At 39.2% G+C, this 20628-nt stretch overlaps 2 protein-coding genes across 2 annotated transcripts; both read left to right on the top strand.

The window, feature by feature from the left end:
• The first annotated feature begins 7390 nt into the window (after positions 1-7390).
• Positions 7391-9116, top strand: LOC122312570 (inorganic phosphate transporter 1-4-like). Its single transcript, XM_043127212.1, has 2 exons — positions 7391-7835; positions 7916-9116. Exons 1-2 carry the CDS (start codon positions 7435-7437, stop codon positions 9114-9116), a joined length of 1602 nt encoding a protein of 533 aa, XP_042983146.1. The 5' UTR covers positions 7391-7434.
• A 9104-nt stretch (positions 9117-18220) lies between these two features.
• LOC122312571 (protein FAR1-RELATED SEQUENCE 5-like) lies at positions 18221-20628 on the top strand. Its single transcript, XM_043127213.1, has 3 exons — positions 18221-19822; positions 19961-20377; positions 20467-20628. Exons 1-3 carry the CDS (start codon positions 18221-18223, stop codon positions 20626-20628), a joined length of 2181 nt encoding a protein of 726 aa, XP_042983147.1.

The following is a 20628-nucleotide window of genomic DNA, read 5'->3' on the forward strand; positions in this document are numbered from 1 at the left end:
CCATGCTCATGCTCAAATTCCCCCTCAAAAACTTCTTCTCTTGGTAGCCTCTCAATCCTTACATCTTGATACTCTTCTCTCACACTATGGGTTTTAGTGGGTTGGTCAATATTGGGGATCCATCTCTCAACAACAACTCGATTGTTTTCAATTCTACCACCCCTTCTAAACTCATTTTGTGGTAGCTCACGTAAGGATCCTGTGACACTTGTCTCGGCCCCATCCACAAGGACCTCATGCGCTTGCCTATTCGGACTTGGTAGTGGCCTTTCCCCATTAGTTTCCACCATTCTCCTCTCAATCATCTCAAGGCTTGCATTGGTCTCCCTCTTTAAAGTCTCCATGTCCCTTCTATTCTCCTCAACCGCACGGTTGGTAGCATTCAAGGACATTGTAAATTCGGCTAAGGTAGTCTTGACCTCATTAAGGAGGTTGTCAAGCCTTAAACCTTGCCTTTCTATGGCCTTTATGCGTTCCCGGTTGGAACCACCTCGTTCCTCCTCTTGAACCACACGACTCATGGCTACCAATTTGGTGGTGGGGCTTGTTCTTAGTTCACAAATCCAACCTTGGGTCCCCCACCTTCAAAGGTGGTCGACCCCTCTTGCACAAAAGGTCCAACCTTGGGTCTTCCATCAACTTGTGTGGTTGACCCCTACAATCACACTGCTCCTTTCTCCTCCGCAACCTCCAAACTTCGTGCAATCAACAATTCAATTAACAAAAATTTTGGGATCCACAAGGGTCTCCCCCAACCAATTCACAAAGTTTGGGTTAACGCGTCGTTTACCTCTTTAGAGAAATGTGAGCTTCTCAAAATGGCCAAGCAAGATAGCCCTCTCAATGAAAGCACCAATTAATGTTAGGGACCCCAGTCTTGTCTCTAACACTAAGGACCACAAGCTCGCCTTAGTGATGTTGGTGACTGAATGATCTTGCCAACTTGCTTGGTCTTCAACAAAGGATAGTGTTTGGATGGAGGAATGATAGCAGATATGGTGGAATTGGATAGGCTAAGTGTTGATTTGGTATGTTTAATGTAAGGTGGAATGACTTGATGGTTGCCCTTGATATTGGGGCCACTTGGATGATGCTTAGGGTGGGAATGGTAAAGTGTAGCTAGGATTTTGGGTGGTGGCTAAGGGGGATTACGAAATTGGGAAGTGATGGATTATGGTTGGAGTGTAAAATAGATTGTTCCTTGACTTTAGGAATTGGCTAAGGTAAGATAGGGAATGTAGGATTTGGATAAGGTAAAAGGATGAGAATCTTTGGTAGGATTTGAAAAGATGGAGATGATTGAGGGAGAATTTCTAAGTTGTAGGAATCTATCAAGGAAAGAAAGGATTTCGGTTTTGGCAAGTGGAGAGGGTTTTTCTTGACTTGGGGTTGTGATACACACGCATCCAAAAATCCATTAACACCTAAAAATCTAGTTTTCAATTTCCAACACATGTATATGCATGCACCATGAAATGAAAATGACAAAACAAATTATCTAATAAACCCACATTATCTAAACATAAATAACTTTATCCTCAAATCTATCCGACTCCTAATTTCTCGGACTCAGTCTGGCACAACCAAACAAATCATAATGTATTGTTAAAGTAAAAATATATTTAAATCTTAAAGGAAATTTGGAAAATATTTACGGCACTTTAAAGGTAAATTTCTGGAAAATTAAACATCAACTTTAACTCCCAAAAGTTAGCTTGAAAATAAACTACCAAAAATATAATTTTTTAGACTAAAATGGGTTTCGAAAAGAAGATGATTTTAAAGTGAAATTTTCAGATTAAAGTGCTGATTTGCTAGGATAAAATGAGAAGATTAAATCTGGAAATCGTGGGACTCATGACTGGAACACAAATCACCAAAATATAAGTTGAGGCTCACGGACAAAGTGCAAAAACAGAGGCACATCAAGGGCAACACAAAGCGTGGAAATGGAGCTAAAATTAGGCATGGTTTGAGGCCAAAATAACCGAAAATACAAGGGGTAAACACAAGCATGAACTCATGAAAATATTAGAGGGAAAACAAAGGAAAGCATAAAATGGCCAAGAAAATAAAGCATACTTTTAGGTACAAAATAGGACATAAATTTCTAGGGAAACTAAGAAGAAAGCAGGGGTTTTACACCACAACCAAGAGCATGAAATTAATAGAGAAAATAAGAGGAAAAACCTGAGCTTGAAGGGCCTCACATTCGGATTTGCAAAAGGAGGGAAAAACAGGGGAAAAATATAAAACAATAGAGGAGATGAAAGTTTCGGTTTACAGGAAAAGAGAACCAAAAATAGAGGTTGAAATGGAGCTTTTACCAGTCGAAAATGGAAGAAGGAGCTTCGGTTCCAAGCTTGAAGATGAAGCATAAATTTTTCAAGGTAGGAGAAAAGCATTCGGCACAGTAGGGAAGGAAAAGAACAACAAATGAAGGAGAAGAAAAGAAGTAGCAGAGGCACACGACTTGAGGAAGGAGAAGACGAAAATGAAGAGAAGAGAAAGAAGGAAAAGAAACTGGAAAAGAGAAGAAGGGGGCCAGAGCAGGGAAGAATAAGGAAGAAGAAGAAGAAGAAGAAGAAGAAGAAGCAGCCCTAATGGTTGAGGGTTAAACGGCAACTTTAGGGAGAAAAATAAAGGGGCTGGGCTTCAATACACGGGCTGGGCTTGGAGGCCGAATGGGCTGGGCCCAAAAACAAAGGAAAACAAAGCTCAATCCGAAAATAAAGGTCTAGGAAAGGAAAAAGATATAATTAAAATAAATAAAAGCCAAGTAAAAATACTACAACTCAATATTAATAAAATAAAATATTTAAAGTCCAACAATAGAATATTTTAAGCTAAAGAGAAATTTAAATGCAAAATAATAACTAATAACAAGAAAGCATATTAAAATAATTTACACAACTTAAAATCATAAAATAAACCCAACAAATAACACATTAAATTTAAAACAAAAGAGCTAGAAACTATGATAAATAAAATAATCATTCAATAAAAATACATGCAAAAATGGGGCATCACACTTATGGCAAGCATCCAGGCAATGGAACACCAAGCTTGTCAACTCTCTAGTCGAATTTGGGTTCACCCAATTCAAAGCAGATTACAGTCTCTTCACAAAAAGCACGCCCACTTCCTTCATGGCTTTACTCGTCTATGTTGATGATATCATTCTAATGAGTTCAGACACTAATTTGAGCACTGCTATGATGCAATTTTTGGAGACAAAATTCAAGATAAAGAATCTCGGCACACTTAACTACTTCCTTGGCATGGCAGTGGAACGATCACAAGTTGGAATCCAACTTTGCCAGCGTAAATACGCACTGGATATATTGGCTGAAACAGGCTTATTGGCATCTAAGCCTTCTCCATTACCAATGGAGCCTAACATGAACCTCAAAAAGGGATGAAGGTGCACTCTTTCATGATCTTGCATTCTATCGTAAATTGGTTGGCAAGCTTCATTATCTAACCAATACACGGCCAGACTTAAGTTACAGGTCAATTTACTTAGTCAATTCATGAAAACACCAAGAGTCCCTCATTATGATGCTGTCATCAAGGTTCTCAAGTATGTCAAGAGCACACTAGGGTAGGGCATCTTCTTCTCTGCTAGTTCAAAGATGAAACTCGTGCCTTACTCATATGCTAATTGGGCCAACTGCCTAGATACGTATAGATCAACCACTGGATGTTGTGTGTTTATTGGCAACTCCCTTGTCTTCTGGAAGTCGAAGAAATAGAACACATCTCTAGGTCATCTACCAAATCTGAATACAGAGTCATGGCAGCAGCTATATGTGAACTCACCTGGCTCCGTCATCTACCAAATCTGAATACAGAGTCATGGCAGCAGCTATATGTGAACTCACCTGGCTCCGTTATCTGGTCAATGACTTATGTGTTTTCATCAAGGCACCAGCTACTCTGTATTGTGATAACTTAGCCGCCATGCACATTGCCGCGATCCCCATTTTTTACAAGCGAACAAAGCACATTGAACTTGACTGCCATCTTGTCTAAGAGAAAATCTTAGCTAGTCAAGTGATTACTAATCATGTCTTCTCTTTTGCTTAACTGGTTGATTTACTCACAAAACGTCTCCATTCTCCCATGTTCAGTAGGCTACTATCCAAGATGGGAGTCATCAATATTTACTTTCCATCTTGCGGGGAGATGTTAAGATTACAAGAAGAAAATAATTGCAGGAAGAAGGATCCACCAGATGAACATGCCATGCACAAATAGAGGAATATAAATTTGTTGAAATCAGCTGTAAATACAATTATTTTATTATTTTTACTCACTCCTTTGTATCTATAAATAGCACTAGGTACTTGTACGTATGCATGTAAGAATCACACAATAACATTTCTTTCCAATAACAACATTCTATTACGTCGTCTTCCACTCTGCACTCACATTGCTTCATTGCATTTTTTCTTTTTGGCTCTACATCTGTACCTTTATCAATACACCAAGCTATCAGAATGAGTCATGTTCAGGTCAATTGTTGTGTCAACCCCAACTAAACCTCCTTGCACTACAAACTGCAGCTCATTCATGCACTGCCTACTGTGAAACCCCTCTTGTGAGCAGCAGCGAGCAGTTGAAATTATCATTCGCATCTTTCATCACGATCCTATAGGGTGAACTTCAACGATTCAATTCACCTTTAATCCCCCCTGAATGTGCATCCATCAGCAACGTCGTCTTTGATTTCAATAGCATCTAATACTGGCTTATTATTATCAAAAGACTAGACGACTTTAATCATCTTTGCTGGAGACTTTTTCACCACATACTCGCAAACAACATTGATATGATAATACACATCAAAGCAATGTAGAAATTGGAACCGCTGATTGTTAAAGAAACCCAACCATTGATTCAAAAGCCCTAAGATTGTTAGATACTAATTTTGTTAAACCTTTAACCCTCAAGATCATAACATTTCACCACGCTTCCGAATCCGACATCCACGGTAGTCCACTCTATCAACACTAATCCAGTGGTAGACCTTTTCCTTTTGGCGGCTTCACTCATTTATCAATATTCAATGACTTAACATCATGCCTACAAGTACCAAGGCATTTTAATCCAACCTATAGGTTGCCCTTTCCATGACTTGAACTTGTGACGTGGTTCCTGCTTTGATACTAGTTGTTAAACACCCAACCATTGATCCAAAAGTCCTAAAATTATTAAATACTAATTTAATTTGATTAAGGCTTTTAACCAATGCACACTTAGTGACAATCCTCAATATATTGATTGCATGATCGGTGTTGTTCAATGGCTTCTTGCTGCTTAACACAGAATACGTATACATACTTCAGAATAAAGATGATTGTATGTGTTATATGCGTGAGTTGCATGCATGAATATCTCAAAGCTTGTTGCTCATGAAGCGTGTGATCAAGATGCAGGCATTCCATGAAAGTGATCACCTGAAACAACATTCGGCCTCCACTGTCTACCCAACCTTAAGAAGGCATTCGGATAACAATAGCTAGAAGGGGTCATCATCGAAAAAAGAGGATCTTCCATTTCTCTCTCTCTAAATTCTCCATTGTCTCTTAAGACTAACCCAAACACTCCAGAGCGATCGACGGGGGTGGGAGTTTCGGCTCCCCCCTCTTTCCTTCCCCCTCCGTTTCTCTTTAATTTCTGTTTTCTTATTTTTCATTTTCATTTATTTTGTGTTTTTAGGAAAATAAAGGGGAGTACCGACAAGGTTGCTTCCAGTCACCGATTGCCAACACGCTTCCCACTAAGATGTTGGCCAGCTGCCGATCTTCAAGACAGCTGAATGTGATGGGTGTCAAACAGAGGGGAGTGTAGCCCGCACGTGCGGGACGGAGTCTCAGATTGTACCAAAGCGTGGTTGTCATGCGCCACTTAGGAGCCACTTCCTGACTCAAAACCTAACTTTTCTGGGACCTAAGACTCCAGAAGATCATCGACCGACCGTCGACTCTCCTCTAAGAGTGGTTTTGCTCTGCACGCACCACTTTTTTTTGTTTTTGTCCATCTATTTCCGTATTTTTTTCTAGTTTTGTTCTGTTGTCCTTGTTTAAACCAAGCGGGGTGATGAGCTTTTTTGATCGGACACAACCTGGGGCTAGTGTTAGTGGAGTATGGCAGATGATGTTATGGCCGGTGGACGTTCGACTGACCTCTGCAATGGAGGTTGTGTGGTCCATATGCGAGCTGGGTACTCGTGCTGTTCTTAGGCTCCTGATGCTGACACCTGCAGTGGGTGTGTCATTGGGCTCATGCCAATACTTGTATTTCTATTGTTTTGTTCTTTGTTTTATAGTGTAGTTTTTATGTAGTTTTATTAGTAAAATTTTAGGAATAGGCTTTAGGACTTAGTGTCCAAACCAATATTGTCTCATATTCCACCTCCTTAGGAGGATGGAGGGACTGGTCATTCTGTTTATACAGAGTGCTCTCTCTCTTCGGAGAGGTTTAGAAGTTAAGACAATGTCCGTCATATGTTCGGGATGCTCCAGAATAGATGCGTAAGTTGGCTTATAATCTGAATTTTTCAGTATTGATAAGTCACATTTATAATTTTAATATGACGATTGAATTTCACATTTTAAAAAAATAATAATAATAAAATAAAATAAAATGATGCGGGCATTCCTGATAGGCAGCGAAGAGAAGCAAAGCCCCGGCCATATAATTGCAGCCCCGTTAGGACAATATCGTACCCCGAGAAATTCGCAAAAAATATGTCTCGTCCAAAGATTTGCAAATCCGGGAAAGTCGCGAGGTAAGTGTTTGATCAAGATGCTCGCATGTTTCCCGGTACAAATCATCCCGCTTATAACTCCATCAACAGAAGAGGAATTAAAGAGCTGCTTGGCATGATACTCTATGGATATATATATAGCAATATATATTTATCAGCAGATATATAAGGGGAATTAGTCTATACAAAAATAATCTAAAATTTTAAGTAATTCTGTAATTAACTATTAATTCTTTTATTTTTAATAATTAAATTAATTATAAGTACTAATTAATCATCTTTTATTTTATCTCACAAAAGATAAAATTCTACTAATTATCTCACAGATTAATGCGCCCGCAATTAACACACGTAGGATTAATTTCCAGTACTTCCGAGAGAAAATTAACCTACAGATCATGTTAGACTTCGTTAAGGATTATAAGATTATTAGAACTGGGACAACAAATCCTCTACGTAACAACTTCTGACCTCTGCATGTCCGTCCTCCCTTTCTTATATATATTGATCATAGCAATTGATAATTAATTCGTAAGTACTCAATCCTCTGTATTCGTATTTCGTAGAGATCAAGAACCTGTTGTGAGAGACCGCTAATCAGCAGCAGAAGCAGAAGATACTACAAGTTTAAGGGATTGAAATCCAAGGATTTCAACGCCATGGCCAACGAGCAGAATGTCGTCCTGAGCACGCTAGACAAAGCCAAGACTCAGCTATACCACTTCACCACAGTGGTTATCGCCGGCATGGGGTTCTTCACCGATTCCTACGATCTTTTCTGCATCTCCCTCGTCACGAAGCTACTCGGTCGCATATATTTTCACGTCGAGGGATCATCGAAGCCAGGTACTCTGCCGCCTAACGTCGCCGCCGCTGTTAATGGAGTCGCGTTCTGCGGAACCCTAGTCGGGCAGCTCTTTTTCGGTTGGCTTGGTGATAGGTTGGGTCGGAAGCGCGTCTATGGCATCACGCTCTTGCTTATGGTTGGGAGTTCCATTGGTTCTGGACTCTCGTTTGGGAGCTCCCCAAAGGCGGTGATGGCGACTCTGTGTTTTTTCAGGTACTGCCTAGGCCGGTTTGGTACGTGTCTGGTACTTGTCATTTTTCCTTGGTGTCAACACTTCTAACTTGTTTTTTCAGGTTTTGGTTGGGGTTTGGTATCGGCGGAGATTACCCGCTCTCTGCAACAATCATGGCTGAGTATTCGAACAAGAGAACTCGGGGGGCTTTCATTGCTGCAGTTTTCGCTATGCAAGGGTTTGGAATTCTCTGTGGTGGAACTGTGGCTATATTAGTTTCTACAATCTTTCGTGCTCTATTCCCGGCCCACGCTTACTCCGTCGATCCTACCGGATCCACTGTCCCTCAGGCAGACTATGTATGGCGGATCATTCTCATGTTCGGCGCAGTCCCGGCCGCTTTGACGTTCTATTGGCGCATGAAGATGCCGGAAACCCCTCGTTACACTGCCTTAGTTGCCAAGAATCACCAGAAAGCATGCCAAGATATGTCAAAAGTTTTGAACATTGAGATTCAAGCAGTGAAGGAGGTGAAAGAGGAGGATCAGAAGGTCGTGGTGGTTGATCAAAGAAGCAATTCTTTCGGGTTGTTCTCCTCAGAATTTCTTGCTCGCCATGGGCTGCACTTGTTGGGGACGACAACGACATGGTTCTTGGTGGACATTGCATATTATAGTCAGAATCTGTTCCAAAAGGACATTTTCAGTGCAGTTGGTTGGATCCCTCCTGCAAAAACCATGAGTGCCCTTGATGAGCTCTTCAAGATTGCAAGGGCTCAAACCTTGATTGCTCTCTGCGGCACTGTTCCTGGATACTGGGTCACAGTTGCACTCATCGACCATATCGGACGTTTTGCGATTCAGCTAATTGGGTTTTTCTTCATGTCAGTTTTCATGTTTGCCCTAGCCATTCCTTACCAGCACTGGACACAAAAGGCAAACCATATTGGCTTTGTGGTAATGTATGCGCTAACCTTCTTCTTCGCCAATTTTGGGCCAAATAGCACCACGTTCATCGTGCCCGCGGAGATCTTCCCTGCAAGGCTTCGATCAACTTGCCATGGTATTTCGGCTGCTTCAGGGAAAGCTGGTGCAATTGTGGGAGCTTTTGGGTTCTTATATGCGTCACAGAATCAGGACAAGTCGAAGGCTGACCCGGGGTACCCTGCCGGAATTGGAATGAGAAACTCTCTCCTTGTGCTCGCTTTTGTCAATGTGCTTGGGATATTCTTCACATTCTTGGTGCCGGAGTCGAAGGGAAAATCGCTGGAGGAAATGTCGAGGGAGGAAGAAGGAGGTCAAGAGCAACCCAACAATGTTTAAACAGCTTAAAACCATTCTTTTAATTCCTTGCAAAAAGCCTTGATTAATTAATTTGTCTTTTATTTTTGTTATCAATCATGAGCAAATCATAAAATATATAGAGCTTGATTTTAATTTATTTGTCAGTTTGATTTGATTATAAATTTACAATCTAGCTTAGCAGCTGTTCTTATGATATTTATATATGTAATTTCGACTAAATTTTGCCAAATTAATATAATTTCGAGCTTTGATTAATACATCGATCGATCAGTACATGAAAATGATGAAATCCGACCTTACAGGAAAAGTTTGGAACTTGCTGCAGTTTAGAAATATTAATTTCTTTATTTTATTTTCTTTTAATTTTCTTAGAAAATTATAGTATCGATTTAATTTTAATTTGCTATTGCGCATGCTTGTGAAAGAAATCTCGTTTTGATTTTCACTTACGATCAAACAGATCGAAGAAAATTGTTGTCAAGTTTATATATATATATATGCTAATTATAAAACTCAATATAATATAATTTCCTTTATTTCTTGCTAATTAATTCCTAGAAGAAAAGAACTAACATTAATTACAGTCCTTATAAAATTTTCAAGTATGTGCGTGCGTTACATATGCTTGGCTTATATGCATGGTACGTATAAGTATTAATATTTAAGCAGCTGCCTGCCTGTGGGGAGTTCTTGATCATCATCATCATCACCATCTGATTCTAGAAGGGGTTGAGAGTTCTTGCCATTTTATTTTATTTTATTATTATTGCACCAAACAATGATGGGTCCAATTATATAGGAATTTAACCATATATAATAGTTGTGACGCCCCCAAATCTCCACGCACGGACACGGAAAAATCGAGACGTTCGGATGATGACATCACGGGTCACCACCCTAACGACGTGTGCCAAGTATGTGCAAAGGCAACAAAGTGCATGAGAAAAACGCAGCAAAAAGCAAGTCAGTACCAGAATTTTTCTTATTTAATACAAAGCTATTCCAAAACGTGCATAAATAAAATATTACAAAACACGCATATAATATAATATCAAAAACAAAGCATCACATCAGCAACCCGGCAGAGCCGCATCCTCGGGCTCAGCCTCCTCCTCCTCATCCTCGAACTCTGCACCAAAAGCTACGGAACCAAAAATGGTACCGCAGGTAAGCAAAACCCAAACACCACCAGATAAAAACACATAGAACTCAAACAACATGGATGCAAGAAAAGCCAATGCACATGTCCCGCAAAACCACATTTTTACCACGCACGCCAAAAACCCATTTGACCCAATAAAAACATATCCTTAAAAACAATCCTCGCCATTATCTCAGATAATAGCCCAAACCACCATTTTCCCAGAAAATGGATCAAAAGCCTCAAAACCAAAACTCGTCATTTTCCCAGAAAATGTCCCACATCCGAAAACCATAAAAACAAACCGGTTATGCATGCACCATGATCTCCCCTAAGGATCATCCGCACACCCTGGCTCTGTGCCACACCGCAGGTAACGACTACGCATGTGACACCTAAACGAGCGATGCCCAGACTCGCGCCCTGCGCGTACCTGGTCAGGCCATCCTCTAGCCCTCGCCAGCGAAGGGCCACGGAGTTGGTGAGTAGAGCGATGCCCAGACTAGCGCCCCGCGCGTACCTGGCCGGGCCATCCTCTAGCCCTGCTCCCGTCGTCGCCCAGCGACAACTCAGGCGACGTCACTCAGTATTATCCACTCCCGAGTGACCAGAGGAGCTCCATCGAGATAATAACTCATCCCGGCTTGGGCTCGTGAGACACACGCACCCGAAAATCCATTCACGCCAACAAAACAGGCTTTCTCAAATAAAATAAAATACACGCGCATGCACCATGCAAATGCAATTATCAACGCACAAAACAAACAACCAACCATGAAACAATAAATCAAGCAACTCCGTCTTCCATCCATCCGACCCCCGAACTCCTCGGACTCAGTCCGGAATCAACCAACCAGCAGATAAAATAAATTGAATGAGCGATATATATTTAAATCTGAAAATAGGGTTTGGAAACTACTTACAGCGCTATGCGGTAATTTTAGGAAACACCCGGCGTTGTAAACGGCGGAGAAAAAGCAACGTTATAGTGAAAAATTACTGTGGCCGTGGGTTGTGAAATACCCACTTTTGAACGGGGACAAACCAGGACTTGAGATCGATAGGGAATGGTCTAGGGATGATTGTGAAGCTATTGGAAGTGGTGGTTGGCCGTGGGTGGCGGCGAAAACGCCGGAAAGAGGCCGGATTTCCCAAAAAGGAAAGCTAGCTCGTGGGAGCTGTTCCGGTGGTCATTGGAGGTCGGAAATAGGTGGGTTAAGACGGCAAGGGACCGGTGATGAAGTGGTGAAGAAATGGTGGCCGGAGGTGGAGCAACGGCGGCGGATCGAAGCAAAAACCGTGCAGGCTTTGAAGGGCTTTTCCGGCCAAACGGCCTGCCGGATGGGGGTGGGTTTTGGTGGGAAGGTGCACCGGAGGGAGACGAGTCGACCGGTGCCTGCGGTGAGCCGGACGGCGGCGGTTCGAGGGTGGGAAGCTTTCCGGTGTGAGAGAGGAGGAGAGAGAGAGAGGGACGGGGGGTCAAGCGGGAAGGAGAGGAAAAAAAAGAAAAAGAAAGAAAAAAGAGAAAAAGAAAGGAAAAAGAAAAAAGAGAAAAATGAATAAAAGAAAAAGGAAAAAGAAAAGAGGTGTAGGGAAAGAAGATGAGGTCTAATCTTCATTTTGAGAAAACAACACTAAACCGCCGCAAAGATATTAAAAACTGCAAACAACTAAAAGAAATAAAACACAACATCAATTAAATTAAAAACTAATTTTAAAACACAATAATTTAAAATAAATAAGCTAATATATTAATTAAAATAAAAACAACCATTTTAACGAAAATACAAACAAAAACGGGTCATCATAATAGTACTCTCTTATTGAATATTGCAATTTTCTTTTCAGAAAATCAGAATTAATATGCACATCATGTCTTAATTAATTAATATACTGTAATAAGAGCTAGATATGATATATAGTGAGTCATCGTATCCTTCGATCACTGAATATATAATGCAGTCTGTACGTGCTGTACCACTCATGCGACATTAGTCTTGCCTCATGGCGTGTGTGTGAAGTCGTGCGTACGTGGTAATCATCACTAATTATATAAATAATGAGATTTCCACGACAGGTCCGGCTACTATGCCGCCTGGCCTACTGTCTAGTAATTTTTTTTTTAAATTTTTTTATATTATTTTAACCAATTTCTTAATTATTAAATAAAAAAATACATCAATATATTTAAAATTATTTTTTTAATCACTATATAAAAAAATATATAATTTTTACTTGAACGATACATTTGAACGGTACACTTGGACAGCTCAGGCGGCAAGGGAGCTGTGGAAGGTTAATATATATATATATATATATATCATAAATTCTCCCTCGATCGATCCAATTTAATTAAAATGTTTTATATATTGGGCCGTTTTAAAATAAAATTAACATTTTTAATGAGCTGGCGATCGATGTTATTGCATCAATTGATGAGATTATATCTAAAACGAGTTAAGAAATAATTGTATAGTTATTCTATTTATGATAGATGATGTTATTTTAAAGCCTTTTATCATTTATGAGTTGAATCCATTAAGATGTTTGTATCTCCGACCGATTATACTAGTAATTGTAACATTAATTATTTACTAAGATTAATATTTGTGGAAAGCCCATTTAAGATTTAACAGGTAATCTTGAATAGGTAGCCATGGACTTAAAATTTATTAGGATTAAATATAGGTTTTTATTGGCCTTGATAATTTGGTTAGATCCAATTAATCTTTTATGGATCAAGTAAAATCTATTTATTTATTTGATAATTGGACCGAAAGATTTATGGAAGCAGTTGGGTTATTTTAAAATTTGAGTCAAGGCTCGTTAGCATTTATTATCTACTTGACCAATGAAAATATGAACAAGTCAATATGAACAAGCTAGTCAAAAGAAATTACTTGAACTGCTGCTTTAACCGGCCAAACCCATTTATTAAGTTCATTTATTAAGTTCATACACCACCTAGATGTAGGCCCAAATGTTTCGAAATGGACTTAAAATGCAAAGCCCAAAAGCTTTGCCTTAGACATGTGCATAACTGATAACTTCATCCACGTTGATCTCTTATCCCTTCTTATGGGCCATAAGGTGGACCGAGCCTTAAATATCTTTTAAAAGTTTTAGATGGGGCAATCGAAAGTTAAAAAACATAGAAGTAATAAAAGGATTGATGCAATCTATTTGGAATTGGTCTAGTAGGAGGCTAACATTTAAAATAGGCTTGAAGGATGAAGATCGGTCTAAATTCTTCCATCTATTGAATTGCTTTTGACTTTCATGGGTAAGTTTTCAAATTGATTGTGAGTTTAAAATATTTCAATTTTGCGGATTCATATCACCTTCTAGGGTTTACAACAGCGTGTATATATAGATAAAGAGTTGCTAGAGACACAAAAGCATCTCACAAAAGAATTACACACACTGATGTGACATACTAGCAATGTCTCACGTCTCTCTCCTTTTTTTTTTCTTTTTTGTTTTTTTAAAAAAATTTCCCTCTATCTCCCCCTCTTTTCGTGCTCTCCCCTCCTCCCTTTCCCTCTGTCGACTGCCATACTTACCACTGGTGACCCACAAGTAGTCTATTTATGATTGTAGCCATGACGACCCCCTCCCGCAGGGGTCGTGAACGTTGTGAACAGAGCTCTCCCGTGTGCAACTCTTCTTGTACACGGGATGGACCGCGTGACTGATAAGGGGTGCCGGTGGCCACCTTGTGGTTTGCCAGGGTCGTCTGTTTCCCCAAAGAATGTCCTCGACTGCTTGACCACGGTAAAGACGATCCTCGACCGCTTGGCCACGGGATGCTGTAGGGGTTCCCACGGTCACCATGTGGACCATCGGCGTTTTCTGTTCCCAGGGCAATGCCCCTGAGCACCATGGCGCATAGAGGGCAACGGTTGCCTTCATGGCTAGCACGGGAGGAAGGGGAGAAAAAAAATTGGGGCGAGAGAAAGGAAGAGGAAAAAAAATTAGGAGAAGATGTGGCACACTCACATGAGTGTGTGGGATTCTTTTGTGTCTATAGTATTTTTCATATAGATAACCATACACTTAGATCACACTTTACGACAGCAGTTTCTTCCAACATGAAGACTCGTGTCTCACGACTTTACACTCACAGTCTTCCCTCAACTCCATATAACACAAAAGCCGACCACTCCACGACACTGTTGCACCATGGAAGGCCCGCATCCAGTTGAGAGCCACTATAGAGTAGCCTAGCCACATGTACACCATGAGCCAGTTGCTGCCCACCTATAACCCGGCAAAGGACAAAGAACTCAATTGTGCACCGTTGCCCCACTAGCCACGAAACCCAACCCTATGGACCACCAGTCACAGTGTTCCTGTTGGAAGAACATGGCCTCATGCTCCTCCATGATAAACCAAGCCACGACCATCGTGAATAGAACGAAAACGCCATTGTTTCAAGCACCCAAAAATATAGCATTTTTGGACACCACCGTGCATTGGTAAGCACAGAAACTGTCAACTAGGCATTCCCATGACTCTAGTTCCTCCACCATAGTGCCATCGCTACCTTCAGCCCACAGCAGCAAGGCTAGCATCCCATCCAGTCATGAACCTTAGTCACCTAGAGCCACGATGCGGTAGCCACACCAACCACTTAGTCGCTGCAACCACCATGAGACACTACTCACTGTCCATAGTGTAGTTCGTGCACCACCCAGGATAGCGCCTCCTCTTTGTCTCTCCGTGTGCTCCCTCTCTCAAAGTAGGTTCCCGTCATAAGGCTCTCTCACTCTACATAAGTTTAACATTACAGGTTATATTTGTAATTTAATGGGTTATTAGTGTTATGGGTACAAATTTGCTCCTCGGTTCAATAAGGATCTATAATATTGTAAACACTAGGAAATATGTACGAGTTAAGGATCTTTTAATGTGGAAAGATTGAGAGTATCCGATATATTGACGTGATTTTGTTTTAGGGTTTAATCGTATTTTTGGAGAAACTATATGGATCTTAAATATTTGGGGAAGGATGAAATTTTAGAATTTATGTAAATTTAGGTGTATGATAGTTTTAAACTTGATGAAAAAATAGGTCATTAGTATTATTTCAGGAGTTAATTTCAAGAATGTGCTTAAAGTAATAAGTTTGCGTATATTTGGAAATTGACGAAAGTTACATGTCTATTTTATAGGTGGCGATTGATATTCGTTCGGTACTATTGTAGGAAATTCAAAGAATTAAAAACATTCAATTAAGCGGGATTCTTATACTAGATTTTATATAAAAGAAATGAACTGATATTGATTTTGAAAAAATATGCATATTTTGTTTTGAAAATAATTTGAAACAACCTCAGTTATTTATTTTGCATCACTCATAAAATCTGTATTAAAGAGGAAAATATTTTTTGTCACGACTATTGTAGACATGAGCAATATTTTATCATACTGTTTAAAAAAAAACTAATATGAAATCTAAATATTTGTGCATGTGAAAATTCTTTGAATATGCTTTGATTATGTGAAATGATATGGATTTGTGTAATATTCTGTTTTGATATGATGTGACATATGAAAAAATTTTGGTATAATATTATGATTATGTATTTGATTCTATTTATAGTTCTGATATGATGATTTTGATGTTGTTATATGGTTGGTACCAATATCTTTATTTTAGAGTGCACCCACTTTGATCATAAGGCAGACATTAACGTTTAAGACCCTTGCATTCATGATTTTTTGATGCAAAATTTATAGTCTGGTATAAATTTAAAAATTAATTAATTATATATACATCAGGTTTTTTTTTTTTTTTTTTTTGGGGGGGATGCATTCCAAGTGATTCACTATGATCTTTTTATCTGTTATCCTACAAAATGACTATTGTTATAGATTACATAAAAAATAATTTTATAAATTGATATAGTTTTATGTGGTTTAATATAGAATCACATAAATTTACAAGTTGGGACTATATTTAATTTTTATATTTTATCATTTTAGTCAAATTAGTGAATATGTCATATTTTAAATAAAAAATATATTTTTTATATAATTAATTAATATATAAAATAATTTTAAACGTGTGATATTAATCCAGATAAAAACATTTGACAAAACATAAAATTTGAAAAGGAATATTACCATTTCAAGTGGTTTAGTTTCACAAACCTTTCAATGTTCAAACACCATTCAAACATAAATATTTTTTAATTTTTAATTTTTAATTTTTTTATCAAATCATTACAACTTTTCCATTATAATTTTTTTAAACTTACAAATAAAACGTAAAAAAAAATTAATTTTTTCAAATATCAAAATAAAAATAATATTAAAAAATTATTCTAAACCTCTTTTAAATTTATAATTTTTTTATTTAACTGTTTTTTTCTCTTTTTAAAATCTCATAAAAATCTTTATTCAAACCATTTTACTACAATTTTATAAATTATCGTATTAATATTTTAGGAAGAATAAAGCTAGTCTGCCGCTTCCATATGCCCGCTTTGGATGACCGCTCGACGTGGCAAAGTACTGTAGTGCTGACTAGGCTTCTGAAACAGGAAAAAGAAAAACTCACTTCCCGCCTGCCAATTACGCACAGTGTCTTTCTCCTTCATCCTTCCCGTGGGTTGCCTTCTCCAAGGTCTTTCCTTTCTGGTGGATGTTTAGCAAATCTGAAACCCATTCACCGTCCGTCCCCCAACATCACAGCGCCGACCACCACCAAACTCGGCCCATCTCCGGCGAGTGAAGGCCCCACACAGAAGCTATTCAAACCGAGAACTACGAATCGGAAACAGGGGACATCCGAAACCCATCCACCTGCTGCGTGGGTCACGGTGCCGATCAGCATACAACGCCGGCGAGAGGTGGGTCGAGACAGAAACTCCGATCACCGACTCCTCCGATTCGTATTCCACCCCCTCCCATCTATTTCTGAATCGGCCCCCCCTGACACGGCCATTCAGGCCACGGCAGCTGAAGGTAAAGGGTATATGTGCATTCCGGCACACTTGTTTTTGCAGAAAATTTCTTGTAAATGTGAATGAATACATGTAAGGGAATCCACATAAATATGGGCGTGATTTATTCTCTGTGAAGTTGTTTGTATATAAACTCTGTTTGTGGGCTATATATTCTGTAAGTAGCCGGTTTTGTTTAACGTGTGTATACACCTTACATTGCAAGATTCTTGTATTATGTAAACATTGTAGAAAAATAAGTATTCTGAAGCTCACAATGGAAATATGATACACCTATATTGATCTGTTTTGTAACCATTTATACAGAGCTTTACAAACCTATCTCAGGGATTTGTACATCTAAGGAGATATTGTGTACATCGGTTACAGATTTGAATCACTAAAAATAAAACAACTACATCAATTAGAGGCCATGATACTCGGCTTGATGAGTGCTGCAAATCACTTCCAGATTTGTTTCTAAATTTGAAATTTATTCTTATCTTGTGTGACTCTCCTTAATAAACATGTGTTTTAATGCAAAATATAATTCGAGAGATTTCCATGAATACATTGGTGTATCAGTGAAAACTTAACGTAAGTAAAGGTGCCACCTTTTAATTGAAGTTATGTACAACTATATTGCTATATTTCAGCTTAGTTAAAAATATTTGCTGAAAGATGTTTTAACTGTTAAAATACATTAAAACCATGGAACTTATTTCTCATAAAGATGATTTACGTTATAGGAGAAAAAAAAATCCTGCTTGAGTTATACCTTTTAAAAAAATTGCTTTAAAAAAAATAAGAAGCTTGATTTATATTGCTTAGAGAGAAGAAATTTTTTGGGCATATATATTTAAAATAATTTTTCAGCATGGGCATCATCGGCATGCTATTTTGTAGGGATCTTTTCTTTGTTGTATGGTATTTATAATTTCACATGTCAATAAAATGAGGGCATATAAAATGATATGCTAATTCAACAGCCTTCGCGATACTAATTGTAGGTTCTCCAAGGCTGAGTTCATATGGCTTCCAATGTACACTTGACGGATGATGAGTATGATGAAGTTTTTGTTGATGATGGGCCTGATAATTATGATGGTACCGAAGAACCTAAGGAAGATGATGGTGTCGAGGAACCAATAGTTGGAAGGACTTTTTCTAGTGAGGAAGAAGTCCGGTCTTATTATATGAGATATGCTAAACAGAAAGGGTTCGGGGTCCGTAGAAGGAATTCTAGACAGCGCGAAGATGAGCGGGTTAGATGGTTCACATTGGTATGTGCGCGGCAAGGCACAGCAAAGAGTCAGGCTTCCAATATACTCAAGCCAAGACAAATAGAGAGGGTAGGGTGTAAAGCAAGAATTAATGCAGTTTTGAATGAAGATGGCGGATATACCTTGTCTAGTGTAATATTGGATCACACACATTATGTCAGTCCAGGGAAAGCAAGACACTTTAGATGCTTCAAGAAGGTAGATGCTCGTGTGGCTAAGAGGCTGGAAATAAATGATGAAGCTGGAATACGTACGTCAAAAACTTTCCAGAGTGTAATTGTTGAAGCAGGGGGGTATGAGAATGTGCCATTTGGGCAAAAGGAATGTCAAAACTATATTGAGAAAGCACGACAACTTCGTCTCGGAGTTGGAGGCGTTGAAGCTCTAACTAACTACTTCCAGGAAATGCAGAAAATTAATGCTGAATTTTTTTATGCGATTGATGTCGGCCCTGACATGAGGTTGAAGAATGTGTTTTGGGCAGACGCCCGAAGTAGAGCTGCGTATCAATCATTCGGGGATGTAATCACTTTTGATACCACATACTTGACCAATGCTTATAAAATGCCATTTGCGCCATTTGTGGGCGTGAACCATCATGGTCAGTCAATCCTATTCGGGTGTGGATTGATTTCCAATGAGGATGCGAATACTTTTGAGTGGTTGTTTGAGTCATGGTTGAAGTGTATGAATGACCAACCACCAAATGCAATCATTACAGACCAAGATAAGGCAATGAAAGTTGCAATTGCCAGGGTGTTTCCAACAACTAGGCATCGCTTCTGTTTGTGGCATATCATGAAGAAGCTTCCAGAAAAATTTGGGTCACATTCTCGATATGACGAGATCAAAGATAGTCTACACAAATGTGTGTATGACTCATTAAGTGAGAATGAGTTTGAAGAACGATGGGGCGCTTTGCTTGAAACAAATGATCTTCGCGAGAATGCTTGGATGGGATTGCTTTATGCTGATAGGCATTATTGGGTGCCGGCGTACGTAAAAAATACATTTTGGGCCGGAATGTCAACCACACAACGTAGTGAGGGCATGAATGCATTTTTTGATGACTACGTTCACTCCCGGACCACATTGAAACAATTTGTGGATCAGTACGATTCAGCCCTTAGAAGGAAGGCAGAGAATGAAGCAATTGCTGACTTTAATTCATTTAACACTGAGATTCCTTGCATATCTCACTATCCTATCGAGAAGCAATTTCAAAAAATATATACAATTGCCAAGTTCAAGGAAGTCCAAGAAGAATTTCGAGGGTTTTTGTATTTGACTACCTCGTATTTTGGTGGTGATGGGGCAAACTTTACGTACGTAGTTGGGGATGAGATTAAGGTGAGTGATGGATTCATTAAACGCGTAAACTATTTTGTTAGCGTATGTGAAGAATCTTCTCTTGATATTACATGCAGTTGCAAATTATTTGAGTTTAGGGGAATATTATGTTGACATGCTCTTCGAATCCTGGCACAGTTAGACAAGAGTGAAGTTCCACCAAAATACATTTTGGATCGGTGGAGGAAGGATATAAAGAGACAATATGTCAATTTAAGAAGTAGTTATGAGGCGACGAGCAATCCTGAGAAACAAAGGTTCAATTGGATCCAGAATTGCTTCTATCAACTATGTTCAAATGCCGCAAAGACCGAGAGAAGCTGTGTGAAATTGATCAGCCAACTAGAACAATTGAAATCGGAGTACCCCGATGACGATTCATATGGTGCTTGTTCCACAGCTGGTCTTGTTACTCCCATTGATGGCACAACCAGCAAAGTTCTTAGTCCATTAGTTGTTCGGAGTAAAGGGAGACCCACAACTAAGAGAAGAACACACCCCGTTGAGAAGGCTCTCAAGAAACCGAGTACTAGAAGGAGATTGTCCACAACTGAGGTCCAAAATCCTTTGATTATTTTGATAAGTGTTCATTTATTTTGTTTATGTATAGAAAGCCCAAAATAATGTTTGCTGATTTTTTCCAGCAATCCTCGCTACATGATCAAGAAAGCCAAGTTTGGACACATGGGCCGGATTTTTTTTGTACTCCCTTGTCTGCTCGTCCACCTCCAATGCAAGCGCAACCTGTGCAGATGAATGACTCGGATCAGGATGATTTACGACAGCCTAGATGGTGGCAGCCATGA

This window comes from Carya illinoinensis, chromosome 6 (genome assembly GCF_018687715.1).
Source record: "Carya illinoinensis cultivar Pawnee chromosome 6, C.illinoinensisPawnee_v1, whole genome shotgun sequence".
Lineage (NCBI taxonomy): Eukaryota > Viridiplantae > Streptophyta > Magnoliopsida > Fagales > Juglandaceae > Carya > Carya illinoinensis.